At 34.0% G+C, this 25822-nt stretch overlaps 4 protein-coding genes across 6 annotated transcripts; 3 read left to right on the top strand and 1 right to left on the bottom strand.

Moving 5' to 3' along the window:
• Positions 1844 to 9031, top strand: LOC105177932 (plastidic glucose transporter 4). Of its 2 annotated transcripts, none has more exons than XM_011101242.2 (14): positions 1844 to 2051; positions 2313 to 2585; positions 3210 to 3324; positions 3531 to 3598; positions 4263 to 4395; positions 4480 to 4579; positions 4657 to 4769; positions 5783 to 5876; positions 6002 to 6155; positions 6817 to 6963; positions 7052 to 7125; positions 7970 to 8058; positions 8163 to 8277; positions 8592 to 9031. In XM_011101242.2, the coding sequence occupies exons 1-14, from the start codon at positions 1883 to 1885 to the stop codon at positions 8772 to 8774; spliced, it is 1827 nt and encodes a 608-aa protein (XP_011099544.1). In that variant the 5' UTR covers positions 1844 to 1882; the 3' UTR covers positions 8775 to 9031. The 2 variants fall into 2 exon arrangements, with proteins under 2 accessions (XP_011099544.1, XP_011099545.1); XM_011101243.2 differs by lacking the exon at positions 1844 to 2051 and adding an exon at positions 2062 to 2221.
• Positions 9579 to 11543, bottom strand: LOC105177930. Of its 2 annotated transcripts, none has more exons than XM_020699076.1 (4): positions 11293 to 11543; positions 10640 to 10700; positions 10341 to 10554; positions 9579 to 10141 (listed from the first exon to the last, which is right to left on the bottom strand). In XM_020699076.1, the coding sequence occupies exons 1-4, from the start codon at positions 11416 to 11418 to the stop codon at positions 10099 to 10101; spliced, it is 444 nt and encodes a 147-aa protein (XP_020554735.1). In that variant the 5' UTR covers positions 11419 to 11543; the 3' UTR covers positions 9579 to 10098. The 2 variants fall into 2 exon arrangements, with proteins under 2 accessions (XP_020554735.1, XP_011099543.1); XM_011101241.2 differs by having other exon boundaries at positions 10341 to 10572; positions 11293 to 11521.
• Positions 14966 to 17069, top strand: LOC105178347. Its single transcript, XM_011101813.2, has 2 exons — positions 14966 to 15608; positions 16292 to 17069. The coding sequence occupies exons 1-2, from the start codon at positions 15042 to 15044 to the stop codon at positions 16934 to 16936; spliced, it is 1212 nt and encodes a 403-aa protein (XP_011100115.1). The 5' UTR covers positions 14966 to 15041; the 3' UTR covers positions 16937 to 17069.
• LOC105177929 (delta(7)-sterol-C5(6)-desaturase) lies at positions 20928 to 25345 on the top strand. The gene is made up of 3 exons (XM_011101240.2): positions 20928 to 21302; positions 22818 to 23123; positions 24746 to 25345. Exons 1-3 carry the CDS (start codon positions 21086 to 21088, stop codon positions 25036 to 25038), a joined length of 816 nt encoding a protein of 271 aa, XP_011099542.1. The 5' UTR covers positions 20928 to 21085; the 3' UTR covers positions 25039 to 25345.

Below are 25822 nucleotides of genomic sequence, written 5' to 3'. Positions count from 1 at the left end.
CCCATTTTGGGTTGAAATACTTTTTTGACACAAAATGTGGAATAATAATTTTCCAAAATAGTCATATTAATCAGTTACATTACAAGTGTTGTACAGGGGTGTTTCGAAAACTTAAAACTAAAATGGAAAAAGTGTTTTTAATAAATTAATTTAAGTCAAAAAATATAAGCAGTATCGGATTATGATTTTCTTTTTTTAATGCACAAACTCAACTTAATTACGTATACACCCAGAATTTAACACGAAACCTCGTCTTACTTTTAACCTAAATCTTTAACTTAAACTGTTTGATTGTTCCTTGTGTCTTTAGGAATAAGGCACACACTCAATACATTTAAATTCAAACACGAGACCTCTCATAAAAATTTTTTAACCTAATCGTTGAGTTGTCCCCCATGCCCCTAGGAATAACGCACTCTCAACTTACACATGCACCCAAATTAAAATATAAGGTTTTCGGTGTATATAGATTTTTTTAACTTAAATCGTTGGGCTGTCCCCGATCTCCTAGGAATAACTTAGGGGTTTTAAATTTCTAACTCAAGTTTTTCAACCCTACTGTAGGAGATAAAAAAGGAAAAACATAAGCAACTTCATATAAACTTTTACATTTTATTAATAAAATTATAAATATTAAATTATTTTTCTTGATATTCCACTTTAATTTTTTATTCCACTTTTCATTTCTATCTTCAAACTTTTAACACAACTAAACTTACATTTTCTTTTTATAACTTAATCTCGCAACAAAAGTTTAAGCTATTCAAACCGCCCTTAAAATAAACACAGATTATTTTATTATTGAAAATAAGTTAATAAAGTATTTATATATATAATTTTTTATTTTGAACTGCTTAAATTAAAAGGTAAATTACAACGACCTCTCATGATATTTAAAATAATTACGAATACCCTTTTATTATTTAAAAAATTACAAATACTCTCCTAAAGTTTGATAAAATTATGTAATCATTGGATGAGGATATGAAACTATCAACTTTGCCCTTACAATATTTTTTTTTATTTTTTTAAAAAAATAAAAGTTTATAAAAAATTGGACGGAATGGATGAAAAAAATTTAAAATTTATGAAAAGATTATCCACTTAATCCATAAAAAAATTAAAAAATAAATCAAATAAATAATTTTTAATCCATAATGGTATTTTGGTGAGCTCACCACAAAAAATGGATCGAAACCTACGGGATTGAGCTAATTGTTAGACGACCGTTGAAATTACGAGGGTATTGTTAATTTTTCAAATAATGAGGAGATTTTCATAATTATAGCATACCTTAGAGAGGTCGTTGTAATTTACCTTAAATTAAAACGATATAAGTAGAAAATTTAAGCAACCCTCTACCAATTTGTTCAGTCTACCGCTTCAATTATTATAACTTTTTAATTTTTTTTAGAAATGTTCTCTATTTGGAGCACTGGCTAAGCAACAACATTTTGTTATAATTAATTCTAATCACAAAAGTTATTGCAAATAGCACGTAAGTAAAACCAAAAAGTTGAGGGGGTAATTATACCATAATTTTATGAAGTTTTGATATAATTAACATAAATTTTTATTATATGAAAAATTACATTTAATACTAAAAAATACTAATAGATAGTTTTTTATCTAACAAATAGATTATTTATTAGTCAAAATTCAAATAATTATATTTATTTTTTGATTTACTATTGACTTATTATACATAAGGAAATATCTTATGAGCAAACTATTTGTTAGACGGATAAATTTATTTATTAGACTGAAATATATATTAGAGATGTTACATATAATATTACAAACTAAATTATCCAAAAGTTTAAAGTGAAACAATATGATAATGATTAACATCGTTATTAGAAAATTGGTTGGCAAAAGTACGATGACGCACAGTTCATCCCATTGCTCGATCTCCGGACCCCCCAAAGCTCTGCCAACTCACATACTAATCCCCACTTGTATTTTTCTCACACAACACACGCGCACACACACAGCCGAAGCGACAACACAAATCTCTGAATTCTGCATTCTCCGCATCGGCATCACTTCTAGTAAGAATCTTCCCGCAGTTTTTTTTGTGTTATCTTCGTTTTCTTGGGTGAATCTTCATGTTTTCTGTTTGTAATTGCATTTCATATTGACTTTTGTTCGGTACTGGTGATGTTATGTTGAATTCGCAATTGAATTACTCGCATTACGATTGAGTCGTTCGTGTGCGGAGGTATTAGTTCCTCAGCACCGCTACCTTGCCTTTTTACGCTGCTAATTTCAACTAATTGCTTTTTGTTGACTTTTGGTTGTGTGATTTTAAGCGTTGACGGGTCAGATAAGCGGAAAAATGGAAGCTTCCGTACATGCAGTCAAATCAAAATCTGGATTTGGCCTCCAGAGCCGGAGGCTTTTGCCAAGCACGACTGATTTGAGGAGACCAAGTTTTGCATTTGGAGCAAGCGGTGTTGGCATGACAAAGAGGAACAATTGCTGGGGACTTAACGTTGTTTCAAGTTCAATGGGAACGAGGGGGAGTGTTCGAGGTTTGTTCGGATTGTCGGCCAAGGCCAGATCAGTTAGAGTTCAAGCTTCTGGTTCGTATTCTCGGGATTCATTTTCATTGTTTTTTCTTCAGAAGCTCTGTTTTTATTACTTCACTGAAGGTTTTGAAGCTCGACCTAATGTTGCTATTCTAGTTTCTATGAGCGGAAATTTTTAGAATTTATAGCACGTGAATTTACGAATACGTGGTTAGTTGGATATGTGTTCTGTGAACCTCTGTCCAGATGCTTGTTTGTCAGTGATAAATTGTCAAACTATGCTTGGTGGTGTAATTGTTTTTTATTTTATTTATATTTTACTATGGCCATTGACATTTTTATGCTGGTTCTTGTTTTCAGCTCAATATGGCAATTATGAAAAAGATTTCACTGACCAGTTACCATGAATTTTGCTAGATACTACGTTCCATTTAGAAGAAAACGTTGCATAATCTACCATAATTTTTCATGTGTGGATTGACAATCCTTGTGCCATCGGTTCAAGTCCACTTCTAAGTGAATCACTGTCAATATTTGTGGACTCCATCTCTTCTAGTCTTAGTTCAAGTTTTTGCATCTGTTGTTACATTTTGGTTTTATATTGTTATTCAAGCACCTCTGCTTTAAGCAATTTATTCTGTTGCAATGACAATCAGCATCTATAATGTTGAGTGACAGAAGGAGATGTCGAGGAAGTTGCACCTGCCAAAATCCAAGTGAAATCATCTGGATCAGTGTTGCCATATGTTGGTGTCGCTTGTCTGGGGGCAATTCTGTTTGGATATCATCTTGGGTATGTTCTTTAGGTATCTAATTATCTTTAGTTTGGAAAACGATGTTTTTGTGAATTCCTTGCTCTTTTTCTGAACTGCGGCTAAAATGCATCTGTCTTGTGTATAACATGTTGATATTCGGCAAAGTTCTGTTTCATATGTTTTTTTAGTAAGAATTTTGAAGCTTATTTGTTTATCTATTATTGCCACAATTTCTGTCATTCAGGGTGGTTAATGGAGCTCTAGAGTACCTTGCTAAGGATCTTGGGATTGCAGAGAACACCGTGTTGCAAGGCAAGTTGTGGTTGAAGTCCTTGTCACTTTGTAGGGTCCAAATGATACTTCTGAAAGCGATTGAAAGGCAATAGGATAAAATACGACGTTAGTTGCATTATTTGGTATGAGAAAATTGAAAGAAGAAATGAAATAGCAAAGCAATCTGGAATGTAGCCTGTCAATCCAATTTCAGAAAACCTCATATTAGGATACCAGAGAGAATGCAGCAGAATATCAATCAAAAGTGAGGGAATTTACACTTTCACCCCTGTCCCAGGGGTGCTAGGTTTGTGCTCAGCTTAACAAACAAATCCATCTCATACAAGGGATGCAATGATCGATATCTTGAGCCTTTAATCTTCTATCATTCACTCACTGGCATTGAAGTTTCTTCCCCCATCACTTCCTTTTGCTTGTAAAGCATTTTCATTCTATATGTGATGGAAAGACCATTTCCCGTGCTCTCCATCTCATCCACCTTTTTCTCCTCGAGGGTGGACCTTTAGGCGGATTTAATAGGTAAAATTTCCCTTCTCAAAGGCCTGCTTTGCTTCTTGGGAAACTTTTCCTGCATTTGAAAATGGGTCTTATCTAGAGTGAAAGTTTCTGTTTGTTAGTCATTTAGCATAATTCTTCCTTCTTATTGAAGGAGTCAATTTTGTGCCATTTGATTTTACTGTAGGTTGGATTGTTAGCACACTTCTTGCTGGTGCTACTGTTGGTTCATTTACTGGGGGTTCATTGGCTGACAAATTTGGGCGAACAAAGACTTTTGTGTTGGATGCAATTCCACTTGCAGTTGGAGCATTTCTTTGGTAAATATATACTCTGACAAAATGATGTGAATTTTCCATTATTACAACTGGAAGGATTGTGCCGAAACTGTCTTTAAATTTCAGTGCCACAGCTCAAAACATAGAGACAATGATAATTGGCCGGTTACTTGCTGGCATTGGAATAGGCATATCTTCTGCTATCGTGCCACTTTACATATCTGAGGTACCAATTTTCTCATTTCTTATATTAAATCTTTTACTTATCGGATTTTAGCGTATATCTGACACTCTGATCACCAGATCTCACCTACTGAAATTCGTGGCACACTTGGATCTGTCAATCAGCTGTTTATATGCATCGGGATCCTTGCAGCATTAGTAGCTGGTTTGCCTTTGGCGGGGAATCCTCTGTGGTAATTTCTCCTTGCAGAAATTGCATAGCATGGAGATTGCACCTGACTTCAGTTTAGAAATATGACCAAATAAATAAAAATTCTAGATGGAAATAAGCCGTGAACCATGATACTGAGCCCTTTATCTTTCCTTCCTGCAAAATGGAACTCAATTGATATTCCTTTGAGTTCTATACTCTGAGGTCGGGGTAATTTACTTTTTTCTTCAGAAGAACCAAATATATTACATGCTGCTTCTTGTTTTCAACATCACCATAACTAATCAGGCATCACTTTATCTGTAACTTAACTATTCATGACCAATCAAAGTGATGGTCTTTTCTTTCTTTGACATTTTCTGGCATGAAATTTTCAAGCTACATTATGCAGTACAATGTCTTTGCTTATCTAAGGCATCCAAGGGAATCTCAGTAAGACAACATTAACATTTCATGTGGTCCATCTGTTATAGCTCATGAGACATGCCATATGTATGTAAATTCTAAAGAGATCTATGTCACTAAGTTTGCATGCTAAACTGAGGATGGATGCTTTTAGTATCATAATATCAGCTCAACTTAATTGTATTCTGCCCTTAGTTTCACTGTTATCATTTTTCCCGGTATCCACCAGTTTTAAGCATTAAATGCAAATGTTCCATAAGTGTCTACATATTGGGCTCAGCTGTTGGATAGTGAGAATGAGGTCTCCTCCAGCCATCTGATTGTATATGCAGGCAACTGGATCCTGAGTTTGTTTTCAGTGTCTTCATCTGGTATTGCAGTCATAAGTTTGTAGAAAATTGTAATATATTGGTCTAGCAGATCTTCTTCAAAGTGGTGCCGAAGTAGATAGCAGTGGTGTAATCTAGGAGATGATGACATGTACCTTCCATTTTGGCATCCTATTCCAAATTATGTTATAACATTTTTTCGTTATTTCTAGGGCTATTTTTTTGTATCAGTTTGGTGTATCTACATATATCTTCGTTATAAATGTTGATTTTATCTTATACTTTCTCACTGTTGTATTAGGTGGAGGACGATGTTTGGTATTGCAGTTATTCCATCTGTCTTATTGGCACTTGGAATGGCATTTTCTCCTGAGAGTCCCCGTTGGCTTTATCAGGTTTCATTATCGACTTAATAGCAACATCCACTTTTAGATTTTTCAGAGGCTCCCACTTCAATTTTGCTGCAAATCTAGGATGATTTGGCACATAATGCTAAAAGAGGAATTATTTGTATTTGCAGCAAGGAAGGACTTCCGATGCTGAAGTATCCATTAAAAGGCTATTTGGAAAAGAAAGAGTTGCTGAAGTTATGAGTGATCTCGATGCAGCAAGCCGAGGTTCCTCCGAACCAGAAGCTGGTTGGTTTGATCTTTTTAGCAGCCGCTACTGGAAAGGTATATCATTTGTTATATAACCTTGTTTTTTCACCTGATCGGCATTTAGTCAGAATAATGTGAAGAAAACTCGGAAACAAATTTGACGCTGCTAATATCAAAGGCGGGGTCCTCGAGTCAGTAACTTTACGTTGCTTAATGTTCTTTGAGAAGCCATTTGTAACAAATTAAAGCTAGGTGCAAACTTCATTGTTCCTTTCAATAGTGTAGAAACCAACTAGCAGAGCTAAACCCTGGAATCTTAAGTTACAGGATTTTCTGCCTAATTATCTGTCTGTGAATCAACCTGGATTTGTAATCTGCCTTTCCCAACTATCCGTCTGTCTCTCATTTGATGGAACCAAGAAGTAAACTGACTGCCCAATTTGGATATTTTATTTTCATCTCCCTCATTTTGTTCCATTGATGATAAAGATTTTAATATTGGATTGTACATGGTTGGCGGAACTCATTCCCTGGGCCATAGGATGCATAATTTACTTTAGCAAAGTAATGGGATTGGCTTATGTGGGTCTTCATTTTCTATACATAAGGATCATGAAATTGAACGTGCTAAGTCTCTTTTGCATTTTCTTTATTATTAGTGCATTCTGAGTAGTAATACTTTACTTGGGATCCTTTCATTCTGCATGGGGTTAACACTTCTTGTGTCGTCTTGCAGTTGTCAGTGTAGGTGCAGCTCTCTTCTTGTTCCAGCAGCTTGCTGGGATTAATGCTGTTGTTTATTATTCAACTGCTGTTTTCCGCAGCGCTGGAATTACATCTGATGTTGCAGCCAGTGCTCTTGTTGGGGCTGCAAATGTTTTTGGTTAGTTTTAGAATGGTGGTCATAACTAATGTATGGTTTTAATGATCATGCAAGTATTTTTTCTCATTGGATGTTGCCCTTTCTCTAGGCACGACTGTTGCATCCTCATTGATGGACAAGCAAGGAAGGAAAAGCCTTCTGCTTACAAGCTTTGCTGGAATGGTATAATTTTAATCTGTCTGACTCTGCTATAATGAACCTTTTACTAAAACTTCATGATCAGGTTCACAAACAAAGCATGACTGATGTTACTTGTGACCCGTGAGGCTGTGCTTATACTCGAGTAGTATATTGTTGGATCATGATAATGTTGACCATTTGGTTCTAATGGAATTGTAGAAAGAAAACTTGGATCGAACGGGGTTGTTTCTCTCTTCCAATTGCTCTGAAATGTTGTTAAAATTTATGTTATCGTTAAAGCTCGCTGAAAGCATTCTATTAAAGTTCCAACTAACATTGTTATGCCATCTATATAGTTTACTTGTGAGAGTTAATAATTTCTCCGTGCTTTCATCCCTTTATACTAGCCTCAATAAAAAATGAGATCCTCATATCAATTGTTGGGTCTTTCCAAATATAGCCTTGACTTTGTCTGGGATTTTAGTCAGAGAGCATTATCTTCAGATGATTTTCTCGGATAGATTCAACACTACTTGGATATTATTTGTTTAATGAATGGTATTTGCCAATAAAATTCACATTTGCTCCACCTATCAAAATTAAAACGATACGATTCTGCTTTTGGATTGCTTGGTTCCTAATGCTAAATGTGCGAGCTAAATTTAGAGTGTGGATTGTGAGAAGCAATGGTCACTCTCTTAGCCCATAAGTCTACTTGAAACATATACATTCAGAGATTTGATCAGCATGAATTTGGATTGTCATTTGAACTTCGCTTAAGTATGTAATTTGCTGCATTTTTGATCCCTCACTTTCCGTTTTCCAAATTTATTTGCCTTCTTTTAGTTTTTTATTTAAGTTGGTTTCTTCTTTTCCTCTGGTAAAGGCTGCTTCCATGTTGCTACTTTCATTGGGTTTTACTTGGAAAGCACTGGCACCATATTCAGGCACACTTGCTGTTCTTGGGACTGTTCTGTAAGTGTTGTTTGTTGGCAACTCATGTGTCACCGTATTTCTATGTGGTGATACTTCCACTAGTTTTTTTTAATTCTGAGACATACTCATGTTTTTGTACGCAGTTATGTATTGTCCTTTTCTCTTGGTGCTGGTCCTGTGCCTGCTCTTCTACTTCCAGAGATATTTGCCTCTCGAATCAGAGCAAAAGCAGTAGCTTTATCTTTGGGCATGCATTGGGTAAGCAAAAACATGAAGGACGTATAGTTTCCTGCTCATTTCTGATTCTTTTTGCCTTTTTCTTTAATATGCCTTTTTTCTCACCCCTAGCAGCCTTCTCCTGTTCGACACATCTGAACGAGAATCGATAGGACAATTATATTATGCACTTCATGTTTCAAGTCTGACTCTTTAATATTGAAATATTTTCATACTTGTGTCACGTGATGCACACACTAAGAACAAAAATTATGATGATTTATTTATGTGGTCTGTTTATAATTGATTCATGGTTACCTGTTACGCATCACCAACTATGTTTCCTACTTGAACAGATATCCAATTTCGTCATTGGCCTCTACTTCTTGAGTATTGTAAATAAGTTTGGAATCAGTACAGTGTACCTGGGATTTGCTTCTGTATGTCTCCTAGCGGTTATGTACATAGCTGGCAACGTTGTGGAAACAAAGGGGCGATCTTTGGAAGAAATAGAACGTGCTTTGAGTCCAGCTATTTGAGACCAGTCTTGTAGCGTGTGATTTTCCCTCGGCAGCATGCAGATGATAATACTCTTCCTACTGATCCGATAGTTGAGCCCACTATCTTTCTCTGAAATTTATTTTATATAGAGCTCAGTGAGTACATTATGACACCATGATATGGGTGTTGGAACGGTTAATGTATATTACATGGACAGTTCTTCACTTGACACTTTGAATAAACATTGGCAAGTTTCTCTGATCTTGCAAATTCAAAACAGAGAATTTTAGCTTTATGCTCGTGTATCAGATCACAGGATTTTGCGCAGCAGTCATCAATTTTATAGGAGGTCCTGATTCTCAAAAGGCATTTAGCAGAAGTAGATGCATGGTAAACAGCTTGCATCAACTATGCTCGGGGTTTTAGAATCATTGTTTGGACCCAGACACATCCTTTAATAATGTGCCTACTTCGGGAGTTCTTTGCCCATGCACCAGTTAGACAGGAGAAATTGTTTGGTAAGTTGAAAGAAATGAAGCGTGAGATAACATTGTACCCCCGTGCAATCTGAACCAACGAGTCAGCTCCTGAGCAAGAAGGTTTTAATTGTAAGTTAAAGCAAATTATTGTACAATTTTAAGCTCCTCTAGCTGGAATTTTTCCTCCAACATATAAATCTGAAGGTACTTTGAGCAGCAGTCGAATAATGTCTTAATGTGACAGTGGTAGTGTTACGCCATGAGATGTAACCAGAACCAGAAGAGACTGCCAAACACAAATTCTAACAACATAGAGCTTCACATTGTAGTGTTGAGCATTTTCCCTTGTGACTCTCAATACTATTCCACAAAGATACAAATGATTCAGCAGAAATCTCATACATAGAAATACTCAGTTGAGCGACTCATTGACAAATATAAATAAACTGAAAAGTGCCAAATGAAAAACTTCACAAGAACATATTGTAAACAATAGTCAATTACAGACGGAGGCTAACTGCATCCTTAATCAGCAAAACCTTGCCGACTTAAATGAGAAATAACCGCAATGAATTGAGAATGTTCCTGGTGCTGCTACACCTTATACATAGAGCAAAATCATCTAAACAGGCTGCAGGACCCTGGTCACTGTTTCTCTCAAAGACTGTTAAATTTACCTTACGTATTCACATTTCCCTTCACCATTAGCTGGAAAATATACGGCCTGGCGGATGGTTCACAGTAACCATTGAAAAGGTGAAGTTCGATATCATCTTTTTGGAGCAGACGAAGATATGTATGCAGTGAGCATCTCAATCTGCTGCTCCTTTCCCCCCGAGACTGAAGCAGAAAAGAATTCACATCATATGACCTGGTGATATTTTCACATATTGGACTTCCGTTCCCATCGCTCCTTTGTATCAAGCCTAAAGTATAGTAAAATTGAAGAAGTCAGATAAACAAAACATTTAATATAGAGAAAGATGAAGAACAGTGAATTACCAGCCTATCTCCACATGCTGGTAGATATTTATTTTCATTTCCTTATTCTACCTTTGTTTTCCAGTTTTGATATTATGAAGATAGAGAACAGATAAATAAATGTGAGTTAAAGCCCAAGTATACCCCCAGTATAACTTTTGGCGCTTTTTGGCTGCTGAGTTCCCTGCTACACGGCCTTCTTCCATAGAAGAGGTTTCCGCCACTCTGTTATTCGGCATTGGAACACTGCTAGCATCTTCAATGGGTTTACTTGGTTCTTGGTCCTCATTGTTACGGTCTTCAATAGCCATCTTCTGTGACTTGCTACGGCCTTCAATAGCCGTCTTCTGCAACTTGCCTTCCCCACCACCAGAACCTGCAGATTTCCAACAATCTTCAAATTCTTGCAAAGAAACAATACTCAAGTTAAAATTGCTATGCACCTTTATCTCTTTTATGTACTTTAGATTTGGCTTTGATTTGCAAACGCCTCCTGTGCAGTTCCTAAGAAACATTAAAAAGATACAGACTTTCAGAAACAATATTGTTTTCTTTAACCAACAAGAATCATCAGATCACCAACCATTTTCCAGAACACAAACCAAAAACAAGATAAAGAACAATAATTAGACAAGATGAGCCCAACTCAACTGAATTCAGCTCAGTTTCATCTCATATTTGTAAGGGGTCGGCAATTCAACTAGATTCAAATGTAACTAAACCATAACTAAGAACTCTATTTCTCAGCTGCATTGTTTTCTAAACAAACACAAACCAACATAGTGAGAGCCCCTACTCCCCTAACGCAAAACCATGATTTCCACGTATATATATATATATATATATGTATATATACAAACCAAGTGCAAGACAATCAGTAAAACTCATTTACCAAGAACCAATAAACACACAAAATAAAATGAAAATATAAAAGGAATAAGTTTATGCCGCATAAAACGAGTCCATAGAGTCCAAACGAACCAAAATTTCTCACCAAATCTCTGGTATTAGGGTTTATGTTCTTTTGATCAATACATACAAAAGTGAACAATTAACAATGACTCTGAAGGGAAGCAACAAATTTGCAGGGGGAAACCTGAAATTTGGAGAGCTGGGCCTCAGTGAGGCGACTTTTGGGCTTGAAATTGGGGCGTAAAGCGGCCACAGATGCAATCGCCGCTTCTCTCCTTTCGTCTGCTTCGTCCTCCGCTTCTCTTCCCATTCCCAGTCTCTTCAATTCACCTTCTTTTCTCCATTTCTTCACGAGGATTTGAATAAGGCGATTTCTAATTGCGCTGCGGGTGCTTTAAAGGCAGGCCCTGCTTACTAATTTTAATTTTTTTAAAACAAAGAAAAAAAAATTATTTTCTCACAGGAGGATGATACCCAGTTCCAATGTGTCACCAAAATTCAAACTTTTAGGGCATGTTTATTTTAGGATATGGGATAAATACCTCAAATATTGTATTTGAAATTGTTTTTTGGATTAATTGTGATTTGGGTCAAAATTCACACTATCTCCCTATACAGATGGATAATCCTTTAGATTGTTCGAACTCGTTATCTCTCCAAAACAAATATTAAGGGCTATGAGAAAAAAGAAACAGATCGTTAGGCTTGTTGAAATAGCCTCCAATCAAAACCCTCCGACACTTAAGTCAATATTTGTTATCGAGATCGTTAATAAGTAAGTCGCTTAGGGACAAGCGAGCTTAAGCGACCTGAAGTATAGTGTTGAGCATAATTAATGTTTTCCTATAAATACACTGACTATGAAGTATTTATAGTGCATGAGGAGGTTCGACTGGCCAATAGTTGTCCGCTACGTGTGTTGGATCATTGGGATGAGTTGCGGGTCCCGACCCAAGTAGCGACCTGAACCCATAAAAAAGACGCAGATCCTTCGGGTAGAGTTGCAACTTTGAACAACTTCAAGGACAAAAAAGTTTTTTAAGATAAAATTAGGGTTATACCCATCAAGTAGATAATTGACTTGTTTGTAAATTATCTATTAGTTTCAATTTCCTATTTATTATATGTATGACTATTACTGATATGTGTTTACTAGGTTTGGACAAATTAGTCGATAGTGTGGCAAAATTATTTTATTGCCATAATGTAATAAAATTTGGTCGCAATATCTCATAATTTCGGGGCCTTAACTCTGTGGATTGAGACAAACTCACATAGATTTACAATATTTAATTAGTGTTTGAAGTTAAGCTGAGCCCCATCACCCTAAAATTAGGGTTTCAATGCCATCAATACGTGAGCTATGGTAATTGACAGTTACAGTAAAATTTTCATATACTAATAATGTCGGATCATATAATTACATTAAAATTAAGTAAATTTAAACTAACTGATTGGATGTATTTGTTAGACGTAAATAAATATTATGAATACTAAATGTAATTTCTCAAATTACAGGAGTGTATGTATAATTACTATCAAATTTCAGGAGAGAACATTGCAATCATCCCATAAGTAAAGATGTTGATAATTTTATTAATTGTTGATGATTGAAATAAATAATATAATTGTAACCCTTTCACTAAAAAAAAAAAAAATAACATCTAAATTTTTGTAAGTCCAAACGTTGTGGTCATCTAACCGGAAATTATACTCCGAGTCGAACTTAATGAAATTAGAATCCATCCAAACATGAGCAAGTGGTTCTGTAATTAAATACTATATTCAGTGCACATAATATACTGGATAAATAATACCTTATTTTTTAAAAATTAAAGACTTTAAAATGAGCAAATACCCTCTGTGAAAAAAAAAAATAGCAAATTATCCCTCATATTTCAAAAAATGAAATAAATTACTCACCTATCAATAGTTTAAATAAAAGGTAATTTACAATTTTATTTTTTACAGAATTTTTCTTTGCTCATTTATCATATCGCATGGGGTAAATTACATTTTTCTCTTATTGATTATTCATCTATATACTCAATGTGCAAACATGGAGTGTAGCATGTAGCAAGCAATGCGTTTAGCTTATAACCTACACAAATTGACCAATCATGTAACAAAATGAGCATAGGAAGATCTAACTCCCTCCACGACTTTTCAGTAGCTTGCCAGACAAACTTAATTACAACCTTTCAACGCGCTTTAGCCTCTGAAAATTCTCCCCTAACGATATGCTTTGAAAAATTCTAATTTAAATCAGATTTGATTGAATTTAAGTCAATTATACGATGGGTATAATAAATTTATTTTGTGATTAATGTACAATTTAAAAAAAATAACTTAATTTATGTTTTAATATCTTCCGGTCTATATACATTAGCATGGGATAACATTATAGGATTTGTGGATCAATTGGTGTCATATCCACCCTATGTCTCATATTCGTGGGACTTGAACTGAGGAAATTTTTTTATTCAAATCAAATTTAATTGAACTAGACCAGTTACAGAATAAATATGGTATACTTGTTATGCGATTGATTCTTTTTTTTTAAATTATACATCAACACAAAATAAGTACATTATACATATTATATAATTAATTCAAATCCGATCAAATTTAATTTTAATTAGAATTTTTTCCCTCAAATTAGTACCGGATAAGACAAGAATAGCAGTGGACCAGCCAGTTTAGACGTAGAGTGTATTAATGGCAACTTTCCTAAATTTGAGCCTCGTACGTATTTTTCGGCGCATTTGACTTTCATAGGATTTAGGGACATTTGATTAATTAATATGCTGCCAAATGTTTCGTCCTCAAAACGTCTTAATTAGGCAATTGCCATGTAATAGTGTTATAGAACTTGAACATATTTATAGTTACATACACTCAACTTCATCAATTAAATTCGACATCGATCTTTGATTACTTTTTTTATAATTATTTTGTATGAACGGTAATGAATGTAAAACTCTCGTTCGAATGTTGTCTTAAAAATCTATTGTGGGTATTGTATCAGTGACTAATCACTATTTATTCTTGCAAGCCACTTGATCTAACTTAATAAAACGTAATATATTTAGTTAACTCGTCAACCTCCAATCAAGAGGTTATGAGTTTGAATTCGACGAAGGTGGGTATATAGTCTACTTCTTCATAGCAATGTCATTTTTTTTATTTACTTGAAATATATTTGTTGATTTAAAAATATTGATGTATTGAATCGGTATTTTGAGTTTGAATGTAATGAATGATGTAGTAACGAATCGAATTTTATTTAAAAAAGAAAAGTAAATTGTCAAGTAAGTAGTGGTAGGTTAGTAATTAGTAGTAGTATTTTTCATTTATGGCACTACAAATATGAAAATTCTTACCCGAATTTGGTTTGGTCGAACCAATCCAATCACAGAGCTAAGTTTATTTCTAAATCATACACCAATCATATGACAAGTGTATTACATTTACCATGTAAGTGATTCAGATTTAACCAAGTCGGATCCGAACAAAACTTCCCCCTAAAAATATATTAATTATTGCGCAAAAAACGAACTCATGACTAGAGCCCGGCAACGATGACAATTTGAGTAAACCCTTCAGTTACGTAATTGTTCGTTGACTAATTAATATAGCAAACAAATTTAGACCATGGTATCACAGTCAACTTCAATAATTCATCATCAGATCCCACCCCACCAACACTATTTTGTATTTTGTTTGTCTATTTATTGAACTTCACCTGTTTGACTTTTGGGCTGGAATTGATATGAAGTGAAGTGTAGACAAAGAGGACACGAGAAATTATTACATGGAAACTCCCAAAACCTACGTTCCAAGCGTCTATTCATGCACTGCATGAGAAAATATAAATGGGATTCGGCCTCGTATGCCAAGTAGATAGACCAATTAACTACCTAGTTTTCCAACATGAATCTTAAGCTCTCCGATCGTTTATTTCATTTGTTTCTTCTCATCTTAGGTATATCAATTGGTGTCGTATCCACCCTATGTCTCAATACCTTTCCTTTCACCTTCCCATCCCTCCCGTTTTTCGTTCCCCCTTCCACATCAAAACCTTCACTCCCACTTAACCAAACTTCGCAATCACCTCCGGTGCCGCCACCTCCACCACCACCACAAGCACCCCCTCCGCCTCCACCTCAGACAGCATTAGCAAATGGAACATCGAATTACATGATCATTGACGTTTCTATGGGGAATAATCAGACATTGGGCCTCATGCACAACATGAGTGACGATGAGTTGCTAATGAGAGCATCAAAGGTTCCAGGGATTGATCAAGACGTCCCTGGAAAGCAGCAGAAGGTGGCGTTCATGTTCTTGACGCCCGGGCCATTGCCGCTTTCTCCATTTTGGGACAGGTTTTTCAAGGGGCATGAAGGGATGTACTCCGTTTATGTCCATCCTCATCCTTCCTACAATGATTCAGTGCCTCCGGATTCTGCGTTTTACGGCAGAAGAATTCCTAGTCAGGTGAGTGAATGTTTATAATTGCCTAAATCAAATCACAAAAACTTGTATTTATAATAATGTCTGAATTATAATTGAATTCCAATGTTAGTCATTCTACATTAATCTCTATTTAAAACTGTTTTTTTTTTTTCATTTTATATATACTTTATTTATTACAAATACACGTGTATAAAACTTGTTTCACTTATATATTTAAAAAATATTTTTGTTCTATACACGTATATTTGCCAAATAATTCGTTTAAGTTCGACCAAACTCAATTTAAACTAAAATTTCTCACAGCATGTATATACTGAACTTCGAATACAAAATAAAATATCAAATTTTAAGTAGAGGATCTAAACTGGGACCATAACTTCAAATTTTGAGATATAATCTCACGATCATTAGCAAAAGTTTAATTAAAATTGCATTTGATTGAATTTAAATTAATTATATAATAAGTGTAGTATATTTACTGTGGGATTGATATATAATTAAGAGAGAGGAACTAATGACATAACAAATATATTATATTTATTTTGTGATTATTTGATTGGATAAGCCTAATTCGAGTAAAAATTTAATATTCTGAAAACCTCATAAATCCTACTATTGTTATTGATTCTGTATCCCAACTTCCATCTGAATCACAATCACAATCATTCCTTACATACCATATCTGATCTTTTCTTCCTATGCAGCCGGTGTATTGGGGCACAATGTCAATGATCGACGCAGAAAGAAGACTTCTCGGCAATGCACTGCTTGATCCATCCAACCAGCGCTTCGTCCTCCTTTCAGATTCATGCATCCCACTCTTCAACTTCACCACAGTCTACGACTACCTCATGCGAACAAACCACAGCTTCCTCGGCTCATTCGACGACCCCCGTAAACCCGGCCGCGGCCGGTACAACCGCCAAATGTGGCCCACCATCACCATCGAGCAGTGGCGGAAAGGCTCCCAGTGGTTCGAGCTCCACCGCGATCTGGCCCTGAAAGTCGTCTCCGACCAGAAATATTACCCGGTCTTTCGTGAATTCTGCCACCCGCCTTGCTACAACGACGAGCACTACTTGCCGACGTTGGCGAACATTCTTTACCCGGAGATGAACTCGAACCGGACTGTTACCTGGGTTGACTGGTCACGGGGCGGACCGCACCCTAGGAAATTCGGGTGGATCGACGTGAGAGTGGAGTTGTTGAATCAAATTCGGTTCGGGTCGGAGTGCATGTATAATGGAAACAAGACTAATATGTGTAACCTTTTTGCTAGGAAATTTCTGCCCAATACGATTGGACCATTGTTGAGGGTGGGTCCGCAGCTTCTAGGTTTTGATCCTTAATTAGGAAAATTTTAGATTTCATCCAATTTAAATTAATTGTATCATAAATATAATACATTTATTGTGTGATTAATATTAATTCTTTGTTACGGAGGAAGTCGAAAATATTTTCCTCCTTTTGTAATTTAAATTTAATTACAGGGTGAATATAATACATTTTAAAATTATTAGATATATATTTTTTCTATTTTTCTCTGGATAAATTATATCAAAACACGAGTTTAAGTTTAACTAATTACACAATACTCTATGCTATTTGTAGAATTAATTACAAAAAAATTCCTTAAATTTATAATTATGTTTTATATTGACACCCATTTAGAATTAAAAACTTACCCCAACTATTTATAATTTTGCAAAGAATATAAAATATTTATATAATTAAATCTAATTATCAATTTTCTTTTGTCTGTATTGGCATGTGTCCCAAATTTTGGAGGGACAATCTCCTTTCTAATTTAATTGAGGGGATATATTGGCATTTCATATTTGTGGATGCGTGTATGAGCATTTGAGTTATTTTCTATTACTAATTGAATGCATAATTTTAGCTTCTATATATTTATTCAATTAATAAAATTTATAAATATATATATATATAAAATAAGTGATTGATAAAATAAATTAGTTTTAAATGTACATAAGTAGAAAACTATTTATATAATTAATTAATTAAAAAGATGATTATCGATAAACGAAATAAGTATATGCCAGGGTAGTTTAATCTATTCCCAGCCACTAGTTATTATATATTTTACTTCAGTCCCGCAGCCGCATTGTCTTATTCCAGCAAAAATTACACTCTTAGTCCTATATAATATAATGTTACACTTTTGGTGCTATAGTTTATAAACTTAGCATATTTAGTCTCATAGGATAAATATTGTAGCATTTTTGGTCCCATAAAATAGCATTTGACATATTTGATCCCATAGAACATAAACAACTTTATATCTTATGGGACAAAATGTGCCACGACTTTATTTACAACTTTATATTTTATGGGATCAAATGTGCCACGACTTTATATACTAGGGACCAAACTTTATCCTATTGGTCCAAAAATGCTACAATATTTACCCTATTAGACTAAATTGCTAAGCCAGTAAACGTGGGACCAAAAATGCAACACATTTTATCATACGGGATAAAAAATATATATATTAAGACGCTTTACTAGGTAGAGTATATTTTGGAATTTATATATAACAAAGTAGAATGCTTACCTCCATCATATAATTATTAAAATTTGAAACCTTAATAAATAGTATAAACTTATAGAAAAGAATTAGAAATCAGAATTTCATAATAATTGGGGTGACGACCACGTCCTCTACCGCGAATTACTACCCATTTTCACTTAGAATATCATCATGTAAAGCATTGAAACGGAGGTTGAATGCAAAGATCATTCTTAAATTACTATTCAAATTACCTTTGAACATTACGAGGCTGTCCCATGGTATTATGCCAAAATCTGTGTGCGGTCTTACATGAGCTCTATATGTGCCCATGTGACATACAGTCATACCACTAACAAAAGTAATGGTCGCAATTTGCTAGACAATTTCAGTCCAACAAAAAAAAAAACGAAATGGGTTGATTGTTAGACGAATATTAAAATTAGAATGATATTTATAATTATGTTATATTTTTAAAAAAAGTTATTGTATTTTATTATTTAATTATATTAATCAGCTAGTATAAGTACACATATACATAATATAATTAAATATTAGTATCATAATTATTATTTACAATAAATAGCAATCAAGTGGTACCTAACTTTGGCATGCTAAAAATAATGCCTAAAAGTATGTAGCTGTTTGAAAATCTTTACAAAGCCAATGCTACCCACTCATCCTCCGATGAAATTATATTTTAATATCGTTTTATTTTCCTCATTTTTATTTTTCTTTTTATTGTTTTGAGTTGGTTGCAGATGATACTCGTTAGATTAACGGTAAATTACAACGAGTTTTTTTTGATATAATTATAAATATTCTTTGTTATTTGGAACTTTACAAATACCTTATTAATTTTAACGCTTGTCCAATAACTAGCTCAATCCGTTAGTCTTTGTTAGGATTCTATTCATTTTTTGTGATAAATTGACCAAAATATCGTTGTGGATTAGTAATTATAATTTTATTTATATTTTTTAAAAAATCTTATGAGAATTAATTGCAACTTACCCTTAAAATTAATTAAAAATGGTAACTTCCTGAGTTGTCAGTGAATGAAGCAAAGGTTTTGTCTGCGCCACATTTTGGCTTTACACGAGAAATGTCGGGAACTAAAATAAATTTTACCCAATTAAAATCTATAAAAAGGTAAAGAGGGTAAATAGGAAATTTGCTAAAAATGGAATATAAATTGATGATGAGGTATTTATAGAAATACCATTTTATGGTAATGGTAGTGAGTATTTTAGCAGCAAAGAACCCGGATCCATCTGTTGTTGAATGACTATTAAACCCTCGTGAATGGAGGCAATCCCCTGATTTTGGTTCCTTACAAATTTGTGGCCAATCATGTGTAGATTAAATCGGATGAAATATTCAAGATTTAAACTTCCAATCTCATCAAAGTGTGGTAGGTTATTTAAAGGTAAAGGTACAGAAAGCTCTCTTGTCGGAGTTATTCGTATTTTGTGAAATTAACGATTGTCTAATCAAATATTTTTATAATGGGCTATCACAAGGGGTATTGATATCATTTATTTTAAGAAATATTTGTAATTTTTTAAAAAATAAAAAGGTATTTATAATTATGGCAATAAAGAGCTCGTTGTTATTTACTTATTTAAATTTAACAATTATAAAGAATTTAATATAGTCTTTGTGTATAAAATAATGTTTCGATCGGTACTATAGTCTTGATAAATGTTGTATTTAAAATAAATTATTTCTTTTAATGCATATATTTTATTTCACATGGAAAACTAATTGAAAGAATATAACAATTTTCTTTATATTGTAAGTTTGAACAAACATAAAAATATGTGCAACACATTATATTGACAAATTATGACATTACTTAAATTAGATTAACATTAACAATTTTTTTTAATAAAAAGCATTCAAAAAGGAGATTATATAAAAATAAAATTTTTAAAGAAAAAAAATCTCTTTACATTAAATTTTGAACTAATTTAATGTGTCATATTATTTGATTTTAGGATTTTTTTTGTATTTTTTTTAAAATTTAATTGTTAAATATTTTCTTTAATTATGTTTATATTTAAAATGCATTCATTTTTTAGGGAGAATTACACTATCTTCCCCTAATGTTTGTGTAATTATACATAGATTTATTGAGATTTAAAAATTACATTTAGTACTCATTACAGTTATTTTTGTCTAACAAATGGATTTTTCATTAGTCGAGTTCACCAAATTTGTTGATATTAGCAAAAAGAATTGAATAAAAATCTATATTTATCCCCAATTGATTTATTAATAATATTTCGTGGTATGTCTAAATGATTCTTTTATATTTCACACACTAATATATGTGGGGAAGTATATCATCAACCTTATATGGGTATTTTGATAAGAAAAGATCACCCTTATAAGGGTATTTTGATTAGAAAAGATTTGTTTGATATGCAATAAGTAAGTAATAAATAAATTGGGGGTAAATATTAATTTGCATTCAAATTTTTTTACTAATATTGTTAAACTTGATAAATTTCAACCAACTAGGGATATATTTATTAGACACAAACAAACGTCAACGGTACTAGATGTAATTTTTCAAACTAAAAAAACTCTATGTGTAATTATACAAAGCTTCAAGGAATGATGGTGTAATTATTTCTTTTTTTTAATGATATTTTTCTCTATAATGATTGAAATTTTGAAATAAGGGGTATTTTGAAAGGTTTTAAAAGTATAAGGAATTTTTTTTTGTTGCAATAATTCTAGAATGTAGGGGCCCAACATAAATTTAATCCAAAAATAAATATATAAATCACAAAAGCATTTCTATTCGAGTACAGGACAGCATATGACACACCCACTCGGCCCGTGAGTTGACGACCTGATATTCTTGACGGTCCTTTCCAGATTGTCACTCTCTCTTGTCCCCGCCGTGAGCTGCGGCAGGCACCGGACGCCGCTGGAACCATAAATCTGTCACGTCGCGATGGAAGATTACTTGAAGTCATTCGTGGAGGAAACATCGGGGTACAACGACATTGTCCTGGGTTCGTTGTTGCCGGATAAGTGGTGGGTCCCGCTCTCTCACTTCTACAGAGGGTGGCTTCGTAACTACATTGCTGGGACATTGCTCTATCTGCTCTCCGGGATCTTATGGTGTTTCTATATCTACCACTTGAAGCGCAACGTTTATGTTCCTAAAGGTCTGTGAAATTTGTTTTTTGTTAACTTTCCTGTGCTACATCTACTCGCAATCTGATTAGATGTTGAATCTCATCTTTGTTTCTGGTTCTTTGGCTTTCAGTTTAGAGAAAGCATAGATTCTTATTTTCGGTGATACTTTTTAAATTCTTTGCATTGATTTATTTCCAGTGTGTAATTTATTTCTACTGGTCTTGTTCATAAGATGTTATTGAATTCTGGTCTGTAGATTTCTTGGATTTCATTCTCGTGTTCATCATGGTTTAACAATTTGATCTTGTATCTTACTAGCTTGACATGGTGGTTTGGATCTTCCCACGTTGAGGAACTGTAGGATCATGGGGTCCCCTTTTCGTAGATCACCTCAAGTTGTTCTCTTTGCTAATTGTATGTAATGCTTGATATACGTTATCTCCAAATAGTAGGTGATCTGGTTTGTGCCTTGGGGAAAACCTTTGGAGAAATTGAGCTGTTGCAAACTTTAGAAATTGCAAGATAAGAACTACTGCTCGTTGAACTCTTCTATTCGAGTTGCTCTCTTGGATAAATCTTTCTTCAGATGAAAGAAACAGTGAATATGTGAATAAACTTTAGTCATTTAAATCATGGTATGAAAGTTCATTCTATGACATGATTTATGGTGCAAGTGTTTTCCCTTTTCAGGAACATTAGGATAGGTTAGGCATGAGAATGTCTTGCTGGAGATTCCTAATAGAGTGGGATTCATATTTTGGATAATTTGATATAATTTAATTAGAAATTACCAAATTTGAGTTCTTTATGCACCAGACATGTCTGTTGTTTAGTACATATACAGCAATTGGTAATTCAACTTGTAAAGTTGATGTTGTGTCATTCTCCTTATATATGCTAAATAACAGGTAACTGTAAAGCAGTTGTACATCTTTTAAGGCCCAATTCAACACAAACCTATGACCCACCACTCAGTTAGGAAAACATTTACGGTTGGAGACTGGAGTGCCTTTATGAAAATCTAGAGATGTAAGAGTTATCTGAATTGCTACAGACCGGAGGATGGCCAGAAATAATTTAGTCCACATCCTGGCTTGCTGATGCTGCTTCATTCACAAAATTTTCTTTACCCTACATTGGAGCATCTCTTTTTTTTCTTTTTGGAACTTTCACTTGCCTTGAAAGATGAAAAGCATCCAGTGAAAATTCCACAATATTTTGTCTTGGAAGCTACTACACGGTGGGAGGCTGATTTGGCCCCTGCATATGCTACTAATTGAGTTGGTGAGGACAATATCTGAGGGGTTCACTTAATATTTAGTCTACGATCTTGTGATAGTGCATGTGCCCGCCTTTCTTTTCTCGGTGTGCCATTCTAATATGGGTGCTGTTAAATTTATATTCTCTCTCAATTCTGTGTTCTGATATGCTCCTTTTGACTATTAAACTGTCTGAAGCATATATGTTTTATTTTTTTGTTAACAGATATATCTACGTTCACTTGCTTAGAGGAAAATGTTGTACTGATAAACTGTTTGATGCAGATGCCATTCCTTCAAGAAAGGCCATGCTTTTGCAGATAGGAGTTGCCATGAAAGCTATGCCCTGGTACTGTGCTCTTCCAACAGTCTCCGAATACATGATTGAACATGGATGGACTAAATGCTTTTCGAGGATAAGTGATGTTGGTTGGATTGCCTACATCGGCTATCTCATTGGATATCTTGTGATTGTGGAGTTTGGGATATACTGGATGCATAGGGAGTTACATGACATAAAACCTCTCTATAAGTATCTTCATGCAACACATCACATCTATAACAAGCAAAATACACTGTCCCCTTTTGCTGGTAAGTCTTGTTGTTTCTTATCCCCTCTCTTTGAACTTAATCAGTAATAAGGATTCAATTGTTCGGATAGTGTAGAGTCATCCTCTGGAGGCTTTAGTAAGGCAATTTTGCACTTTCCATTTTGGGCTTAGTGGAATTGCATTAAGATTTGATAGTTTAGTTGGAAAGCTACAAGTAACCTGGCCTTGAAGGAGAAGAGTTTGTCTGGATTTCTATCTCTTGTTTATGTTGTGCTTTTCTCTCTGAACGTTAAACTTGTGCAATTCGTCAAATCAGCACTTCTTTTACAGCGGGGGTTGCTGCTCAGACAGAAGAGGGAACTGTTTAAAATATTAGGGTAAATTACAACGACCTCCCCTGAGGTTTGACATAATTACAAATACACTCTTGTTGCTTGAAAAGTTACAAATACCCCCCTCTAATGTTTGATTTATATAATCCTTAGATGGAGGTATGAAATTATCAACTTTGCTCTTACTGTATTTTTTTTAAAAATTAAAAACTTATAAAAAATTGAATGGGATGGATGAAATTTTTTAAAAAATTATTCACTTAGTCCATAAAAAATTATTTTTTTTAAAAATAAGTAAAATTATAATTTTTAATTTACAAGGGTATTTTGGTCAGTCTATCATAAAAAATGGATGGAAACCTAACGGATTGAGCTAATTGTTAGACGGCTGTTAAAATCAGGGGAGTATTCGTAATTTTTCAAACAATAAGGGGTATTCGTAATTATGCCAAACTTTAGGGGAGATTGTTGTAATTTACCCAAAATATTACACAAGAGTTCCCTTATTGTATGACATAAGAATTTTAAGTGAACTTTCTTTTGATAAAAAAATCATCTTTACTGACTTCACATTTTTTATTTAGTCAGTACCATACCCTCAGCTACTCTGTATATGAGTTATATAAACATTTTGATTCTTATATACTATTTCCCCATAAAAACACAACTTGTTATGGCCTAAGCTTACTTGAATCAGGTGGAGGTCTTGTGACTTTGATATCTTTCTGCAATAGGATCAATGTTAAGAAAGAAGTTATGAATTTTATGATAAATATAATGTCTATTTCATCTCAGGTTCTATTTGTAAACATGAGTCCATTACCTATTGACCAGTCAAGTTTAGGCTTATAATGCTTATAGAAGCCCATTTTATATATGTGCACACACGAATCCTTTATTATCCTTGTTCTCTTTGGCTTCACAATTTTATTTATTCCACTTAATATTATAAGATTTTTAGACTTTATTCACTTTCTATTAAATTGCTATTGCTTGGCCGAGATGTTGTCACTCTAATCCTACTTAAAAAAGTGTATTGCATCGATGTTGAGAGTTTTTTGGTACTTTTTCAAATACGCATGTACCTTGAGCGCTTTTACATATCTGCCTGCCACTTAACAGAACTGTAATATTTTCTCAAGCTGAAAAAATAAATAAATATGTACTGTACAAGAAACATTTTGCAGGTTGGTGCCCAAATCTTCAACATCTTGTAAGCAATCTTATCTGTCTGGACTTTCAACTCCTCTTCAATCTACTATTTTGGCGTAATGTTGTGAAAATTTCAACTTTTGTTAAGTATGATTTATATTATTTCGGCTTCTATTAGGTCTGGCATTCCATCCAGTGGATGGTATACTGCAGGCGATACCCCACGTTATAGCTCTCTTCCTAGTGCCAATGCATTTCAGCACGCACATAGCCCTTCTCTTTATAGAGGCCATATGGACAGCAAACATTCACGACTGCATACACGGGAAACTATGGCCTGTAATGGGTGCTGGATACCATACCATTCACCACACCACGTACCGCCACAATTACGGACACTACACAATATGGATGGACTGGATGTTTGGAACTCTTCGTGATCCAGTGGAAGATGAGGCCAAGAAGATATAACGTACGCTCACATCAAAATAAGTCCTATAGTCTTCTGCTCTCTTTTGGTGGTTCGTTTGGTTTTTTCCTGTCATGTGTGTGCTTAATGTACATGATCTTGGTCGGTAGTTGATGTTTCTGATCTAGTATTTGTTAGACAAGGGGAATAAGAAAAAACAGATTTACCAGTTCCCTGGGACTGTTTCTCTGCATGTACTTTGCTTGATCACTTTCAGATTCTTATGTTAGTAGGAAATTTGATGTTTCGGACGTGATTTTAACTAATGGAACGATATCATGTCTGTATAAGTGCTCGTTTGATGGAAAACTGTTTGATCGTGCCGATACCTTTCATTTTTCTGAATATAACTATCTCAATGGGATTTTAATGACAGAATCTGGTAACGTTGTGGTTACAAATTGTTCCCTGAGCAGTAGCTATGGGTTAAATTCGAATATTTCATAATGGTGCAATGGTCATCTTCTTCCTTTGCCCTGTTTCCATTCTCTCTGTAATCCATTAATCTCATTTCTCATAAATACTTATTTTTATTTTTCTACCGTTTATTTCAATTGATATATTTTTCCGACCTACTAAAATGCCCGTTTCATTCATAAAAAAATAAAATATGACTAATAAATTTGATAAAATAATTAATAATTCTTTTTAAACTACTTATACAGGCATCCATTTTCATATCTCACAATCCCAATTTACAGTTTAAATTTTTTTACGTAAAAATCGTGTGTCACGACGACTAGTTGATTAGAAAAAACTTTATTTTTCAATTTTATTTAAATAAAA

Source organism: Sesamum indicum, linkage group LG15 (assembly GCF_000512975.1).
Source record: "Sesamum indicum cultivar Zhongzhi No. 13 linkage group LG15, S_indicum_v1.0, whole genome shotgun sequence".
Lineage (NCBI taxonomy): Eukaryota > Viridiplantae > Streptophyta > Magnoliopsida > Lamiales > Pedaliaceae > Sesamum > Sesamum indicum.
The sequence above is the reverse complement of the archived record's forward strand: the minus strand, read 5'-3'. Positions and strand labels throughout refer to the sequence as shown.

What these genes read in the sequence shown, in the direction of transcription:
- LOC105177932 (XM_011101242.2), top strand. Translation starts at nt 1,883, where the DNA reads ATGACGCACAGTTCATCCCATTGCTCGATCTCCGGACCCCCCAAAGCT. An exon ending in GCAGTTGGAGCATTTCTTTG is followed by an intron (nt 4,396 to 4,479) that starts GTAAATATATAC and finishes TTTAAATTTCAG; the next exon opens with TGCCACAGCTCAAAACATAG. An exon ending in TGCCACTTTACATATCTGAG is followed by an intron (nt 4,580 to 4,656) that starts GTACCAATTTTC and finishes TCTGATCACCAG; the next exon opens with ATCTCACCTACTGAAATTCG.
- LOC105178347 (XM_011101813.2), top strand. Translation starts at nt 15,042, where the DNA reads ATGAATCTTAAGCTCTCCGATCGTTTATTTCATTTGTTTCTTCTCATC. An exon ending in GCAGAAGAATTCCTAGTCAG is followed by an intron (nt 15,609 to 16,291) that starts GTGAGTGAATGT and finishes CTTCCTATGCAG; the next exon opens with CCGGTGTATTGGGGCACAAT.
- LOC105177930 (XM_011101241.2), bottom strand. Translation starts at nt 11,418, where the DNA reads ATGGGAAGAGAAGCGGAGGACGAAGCAGACGAAAGGAGAGAAGCGGCG. An exon ending in CCCAGCTCTCCAAATTTCAG is followed by an intron (nt 10,701 to 11,292) that starts GTTTCCCCCTGC and finishes AATGTTTCTTAG; the next exon opens with GAACTGCACAGGAGGCGTTT. An exon ending in AGTACATAAAAGAGATAAAG is followed by an intron (nt 10,573 to 10,639) that starts GTGCATAGCAAT and finishes GGAAATCTGCAG; the next exon opens with GTTCTGGTGGTGGGGAAGGC.
- LOC105177929 (XM_011101240.2), top strand. Translation starts at nt 21,086, where the DNA reads ATGGAAGATTACTTGAAGTCATTCGTGGAGGAAACATCGGGGTACAAC. An exon ending in CAACGTTTATGTTCCTAAAG is followed by an intron (nt 21,303 to 22,817) that starts GTCTGTGAAATT and finishes TGTTTGATGCAG; the next exon opens with ATGCCATTCCTTCAAGAAAG. An exon ending in TACACTGTCCCCTTTTGCTG is followed by an intron (nt 23,124 to 24,745) that starts GTAAGTCTTGTT and finishes GGCTTCTATTAG; the next exon opens with GTCTGGCATTCCATCCAGTG.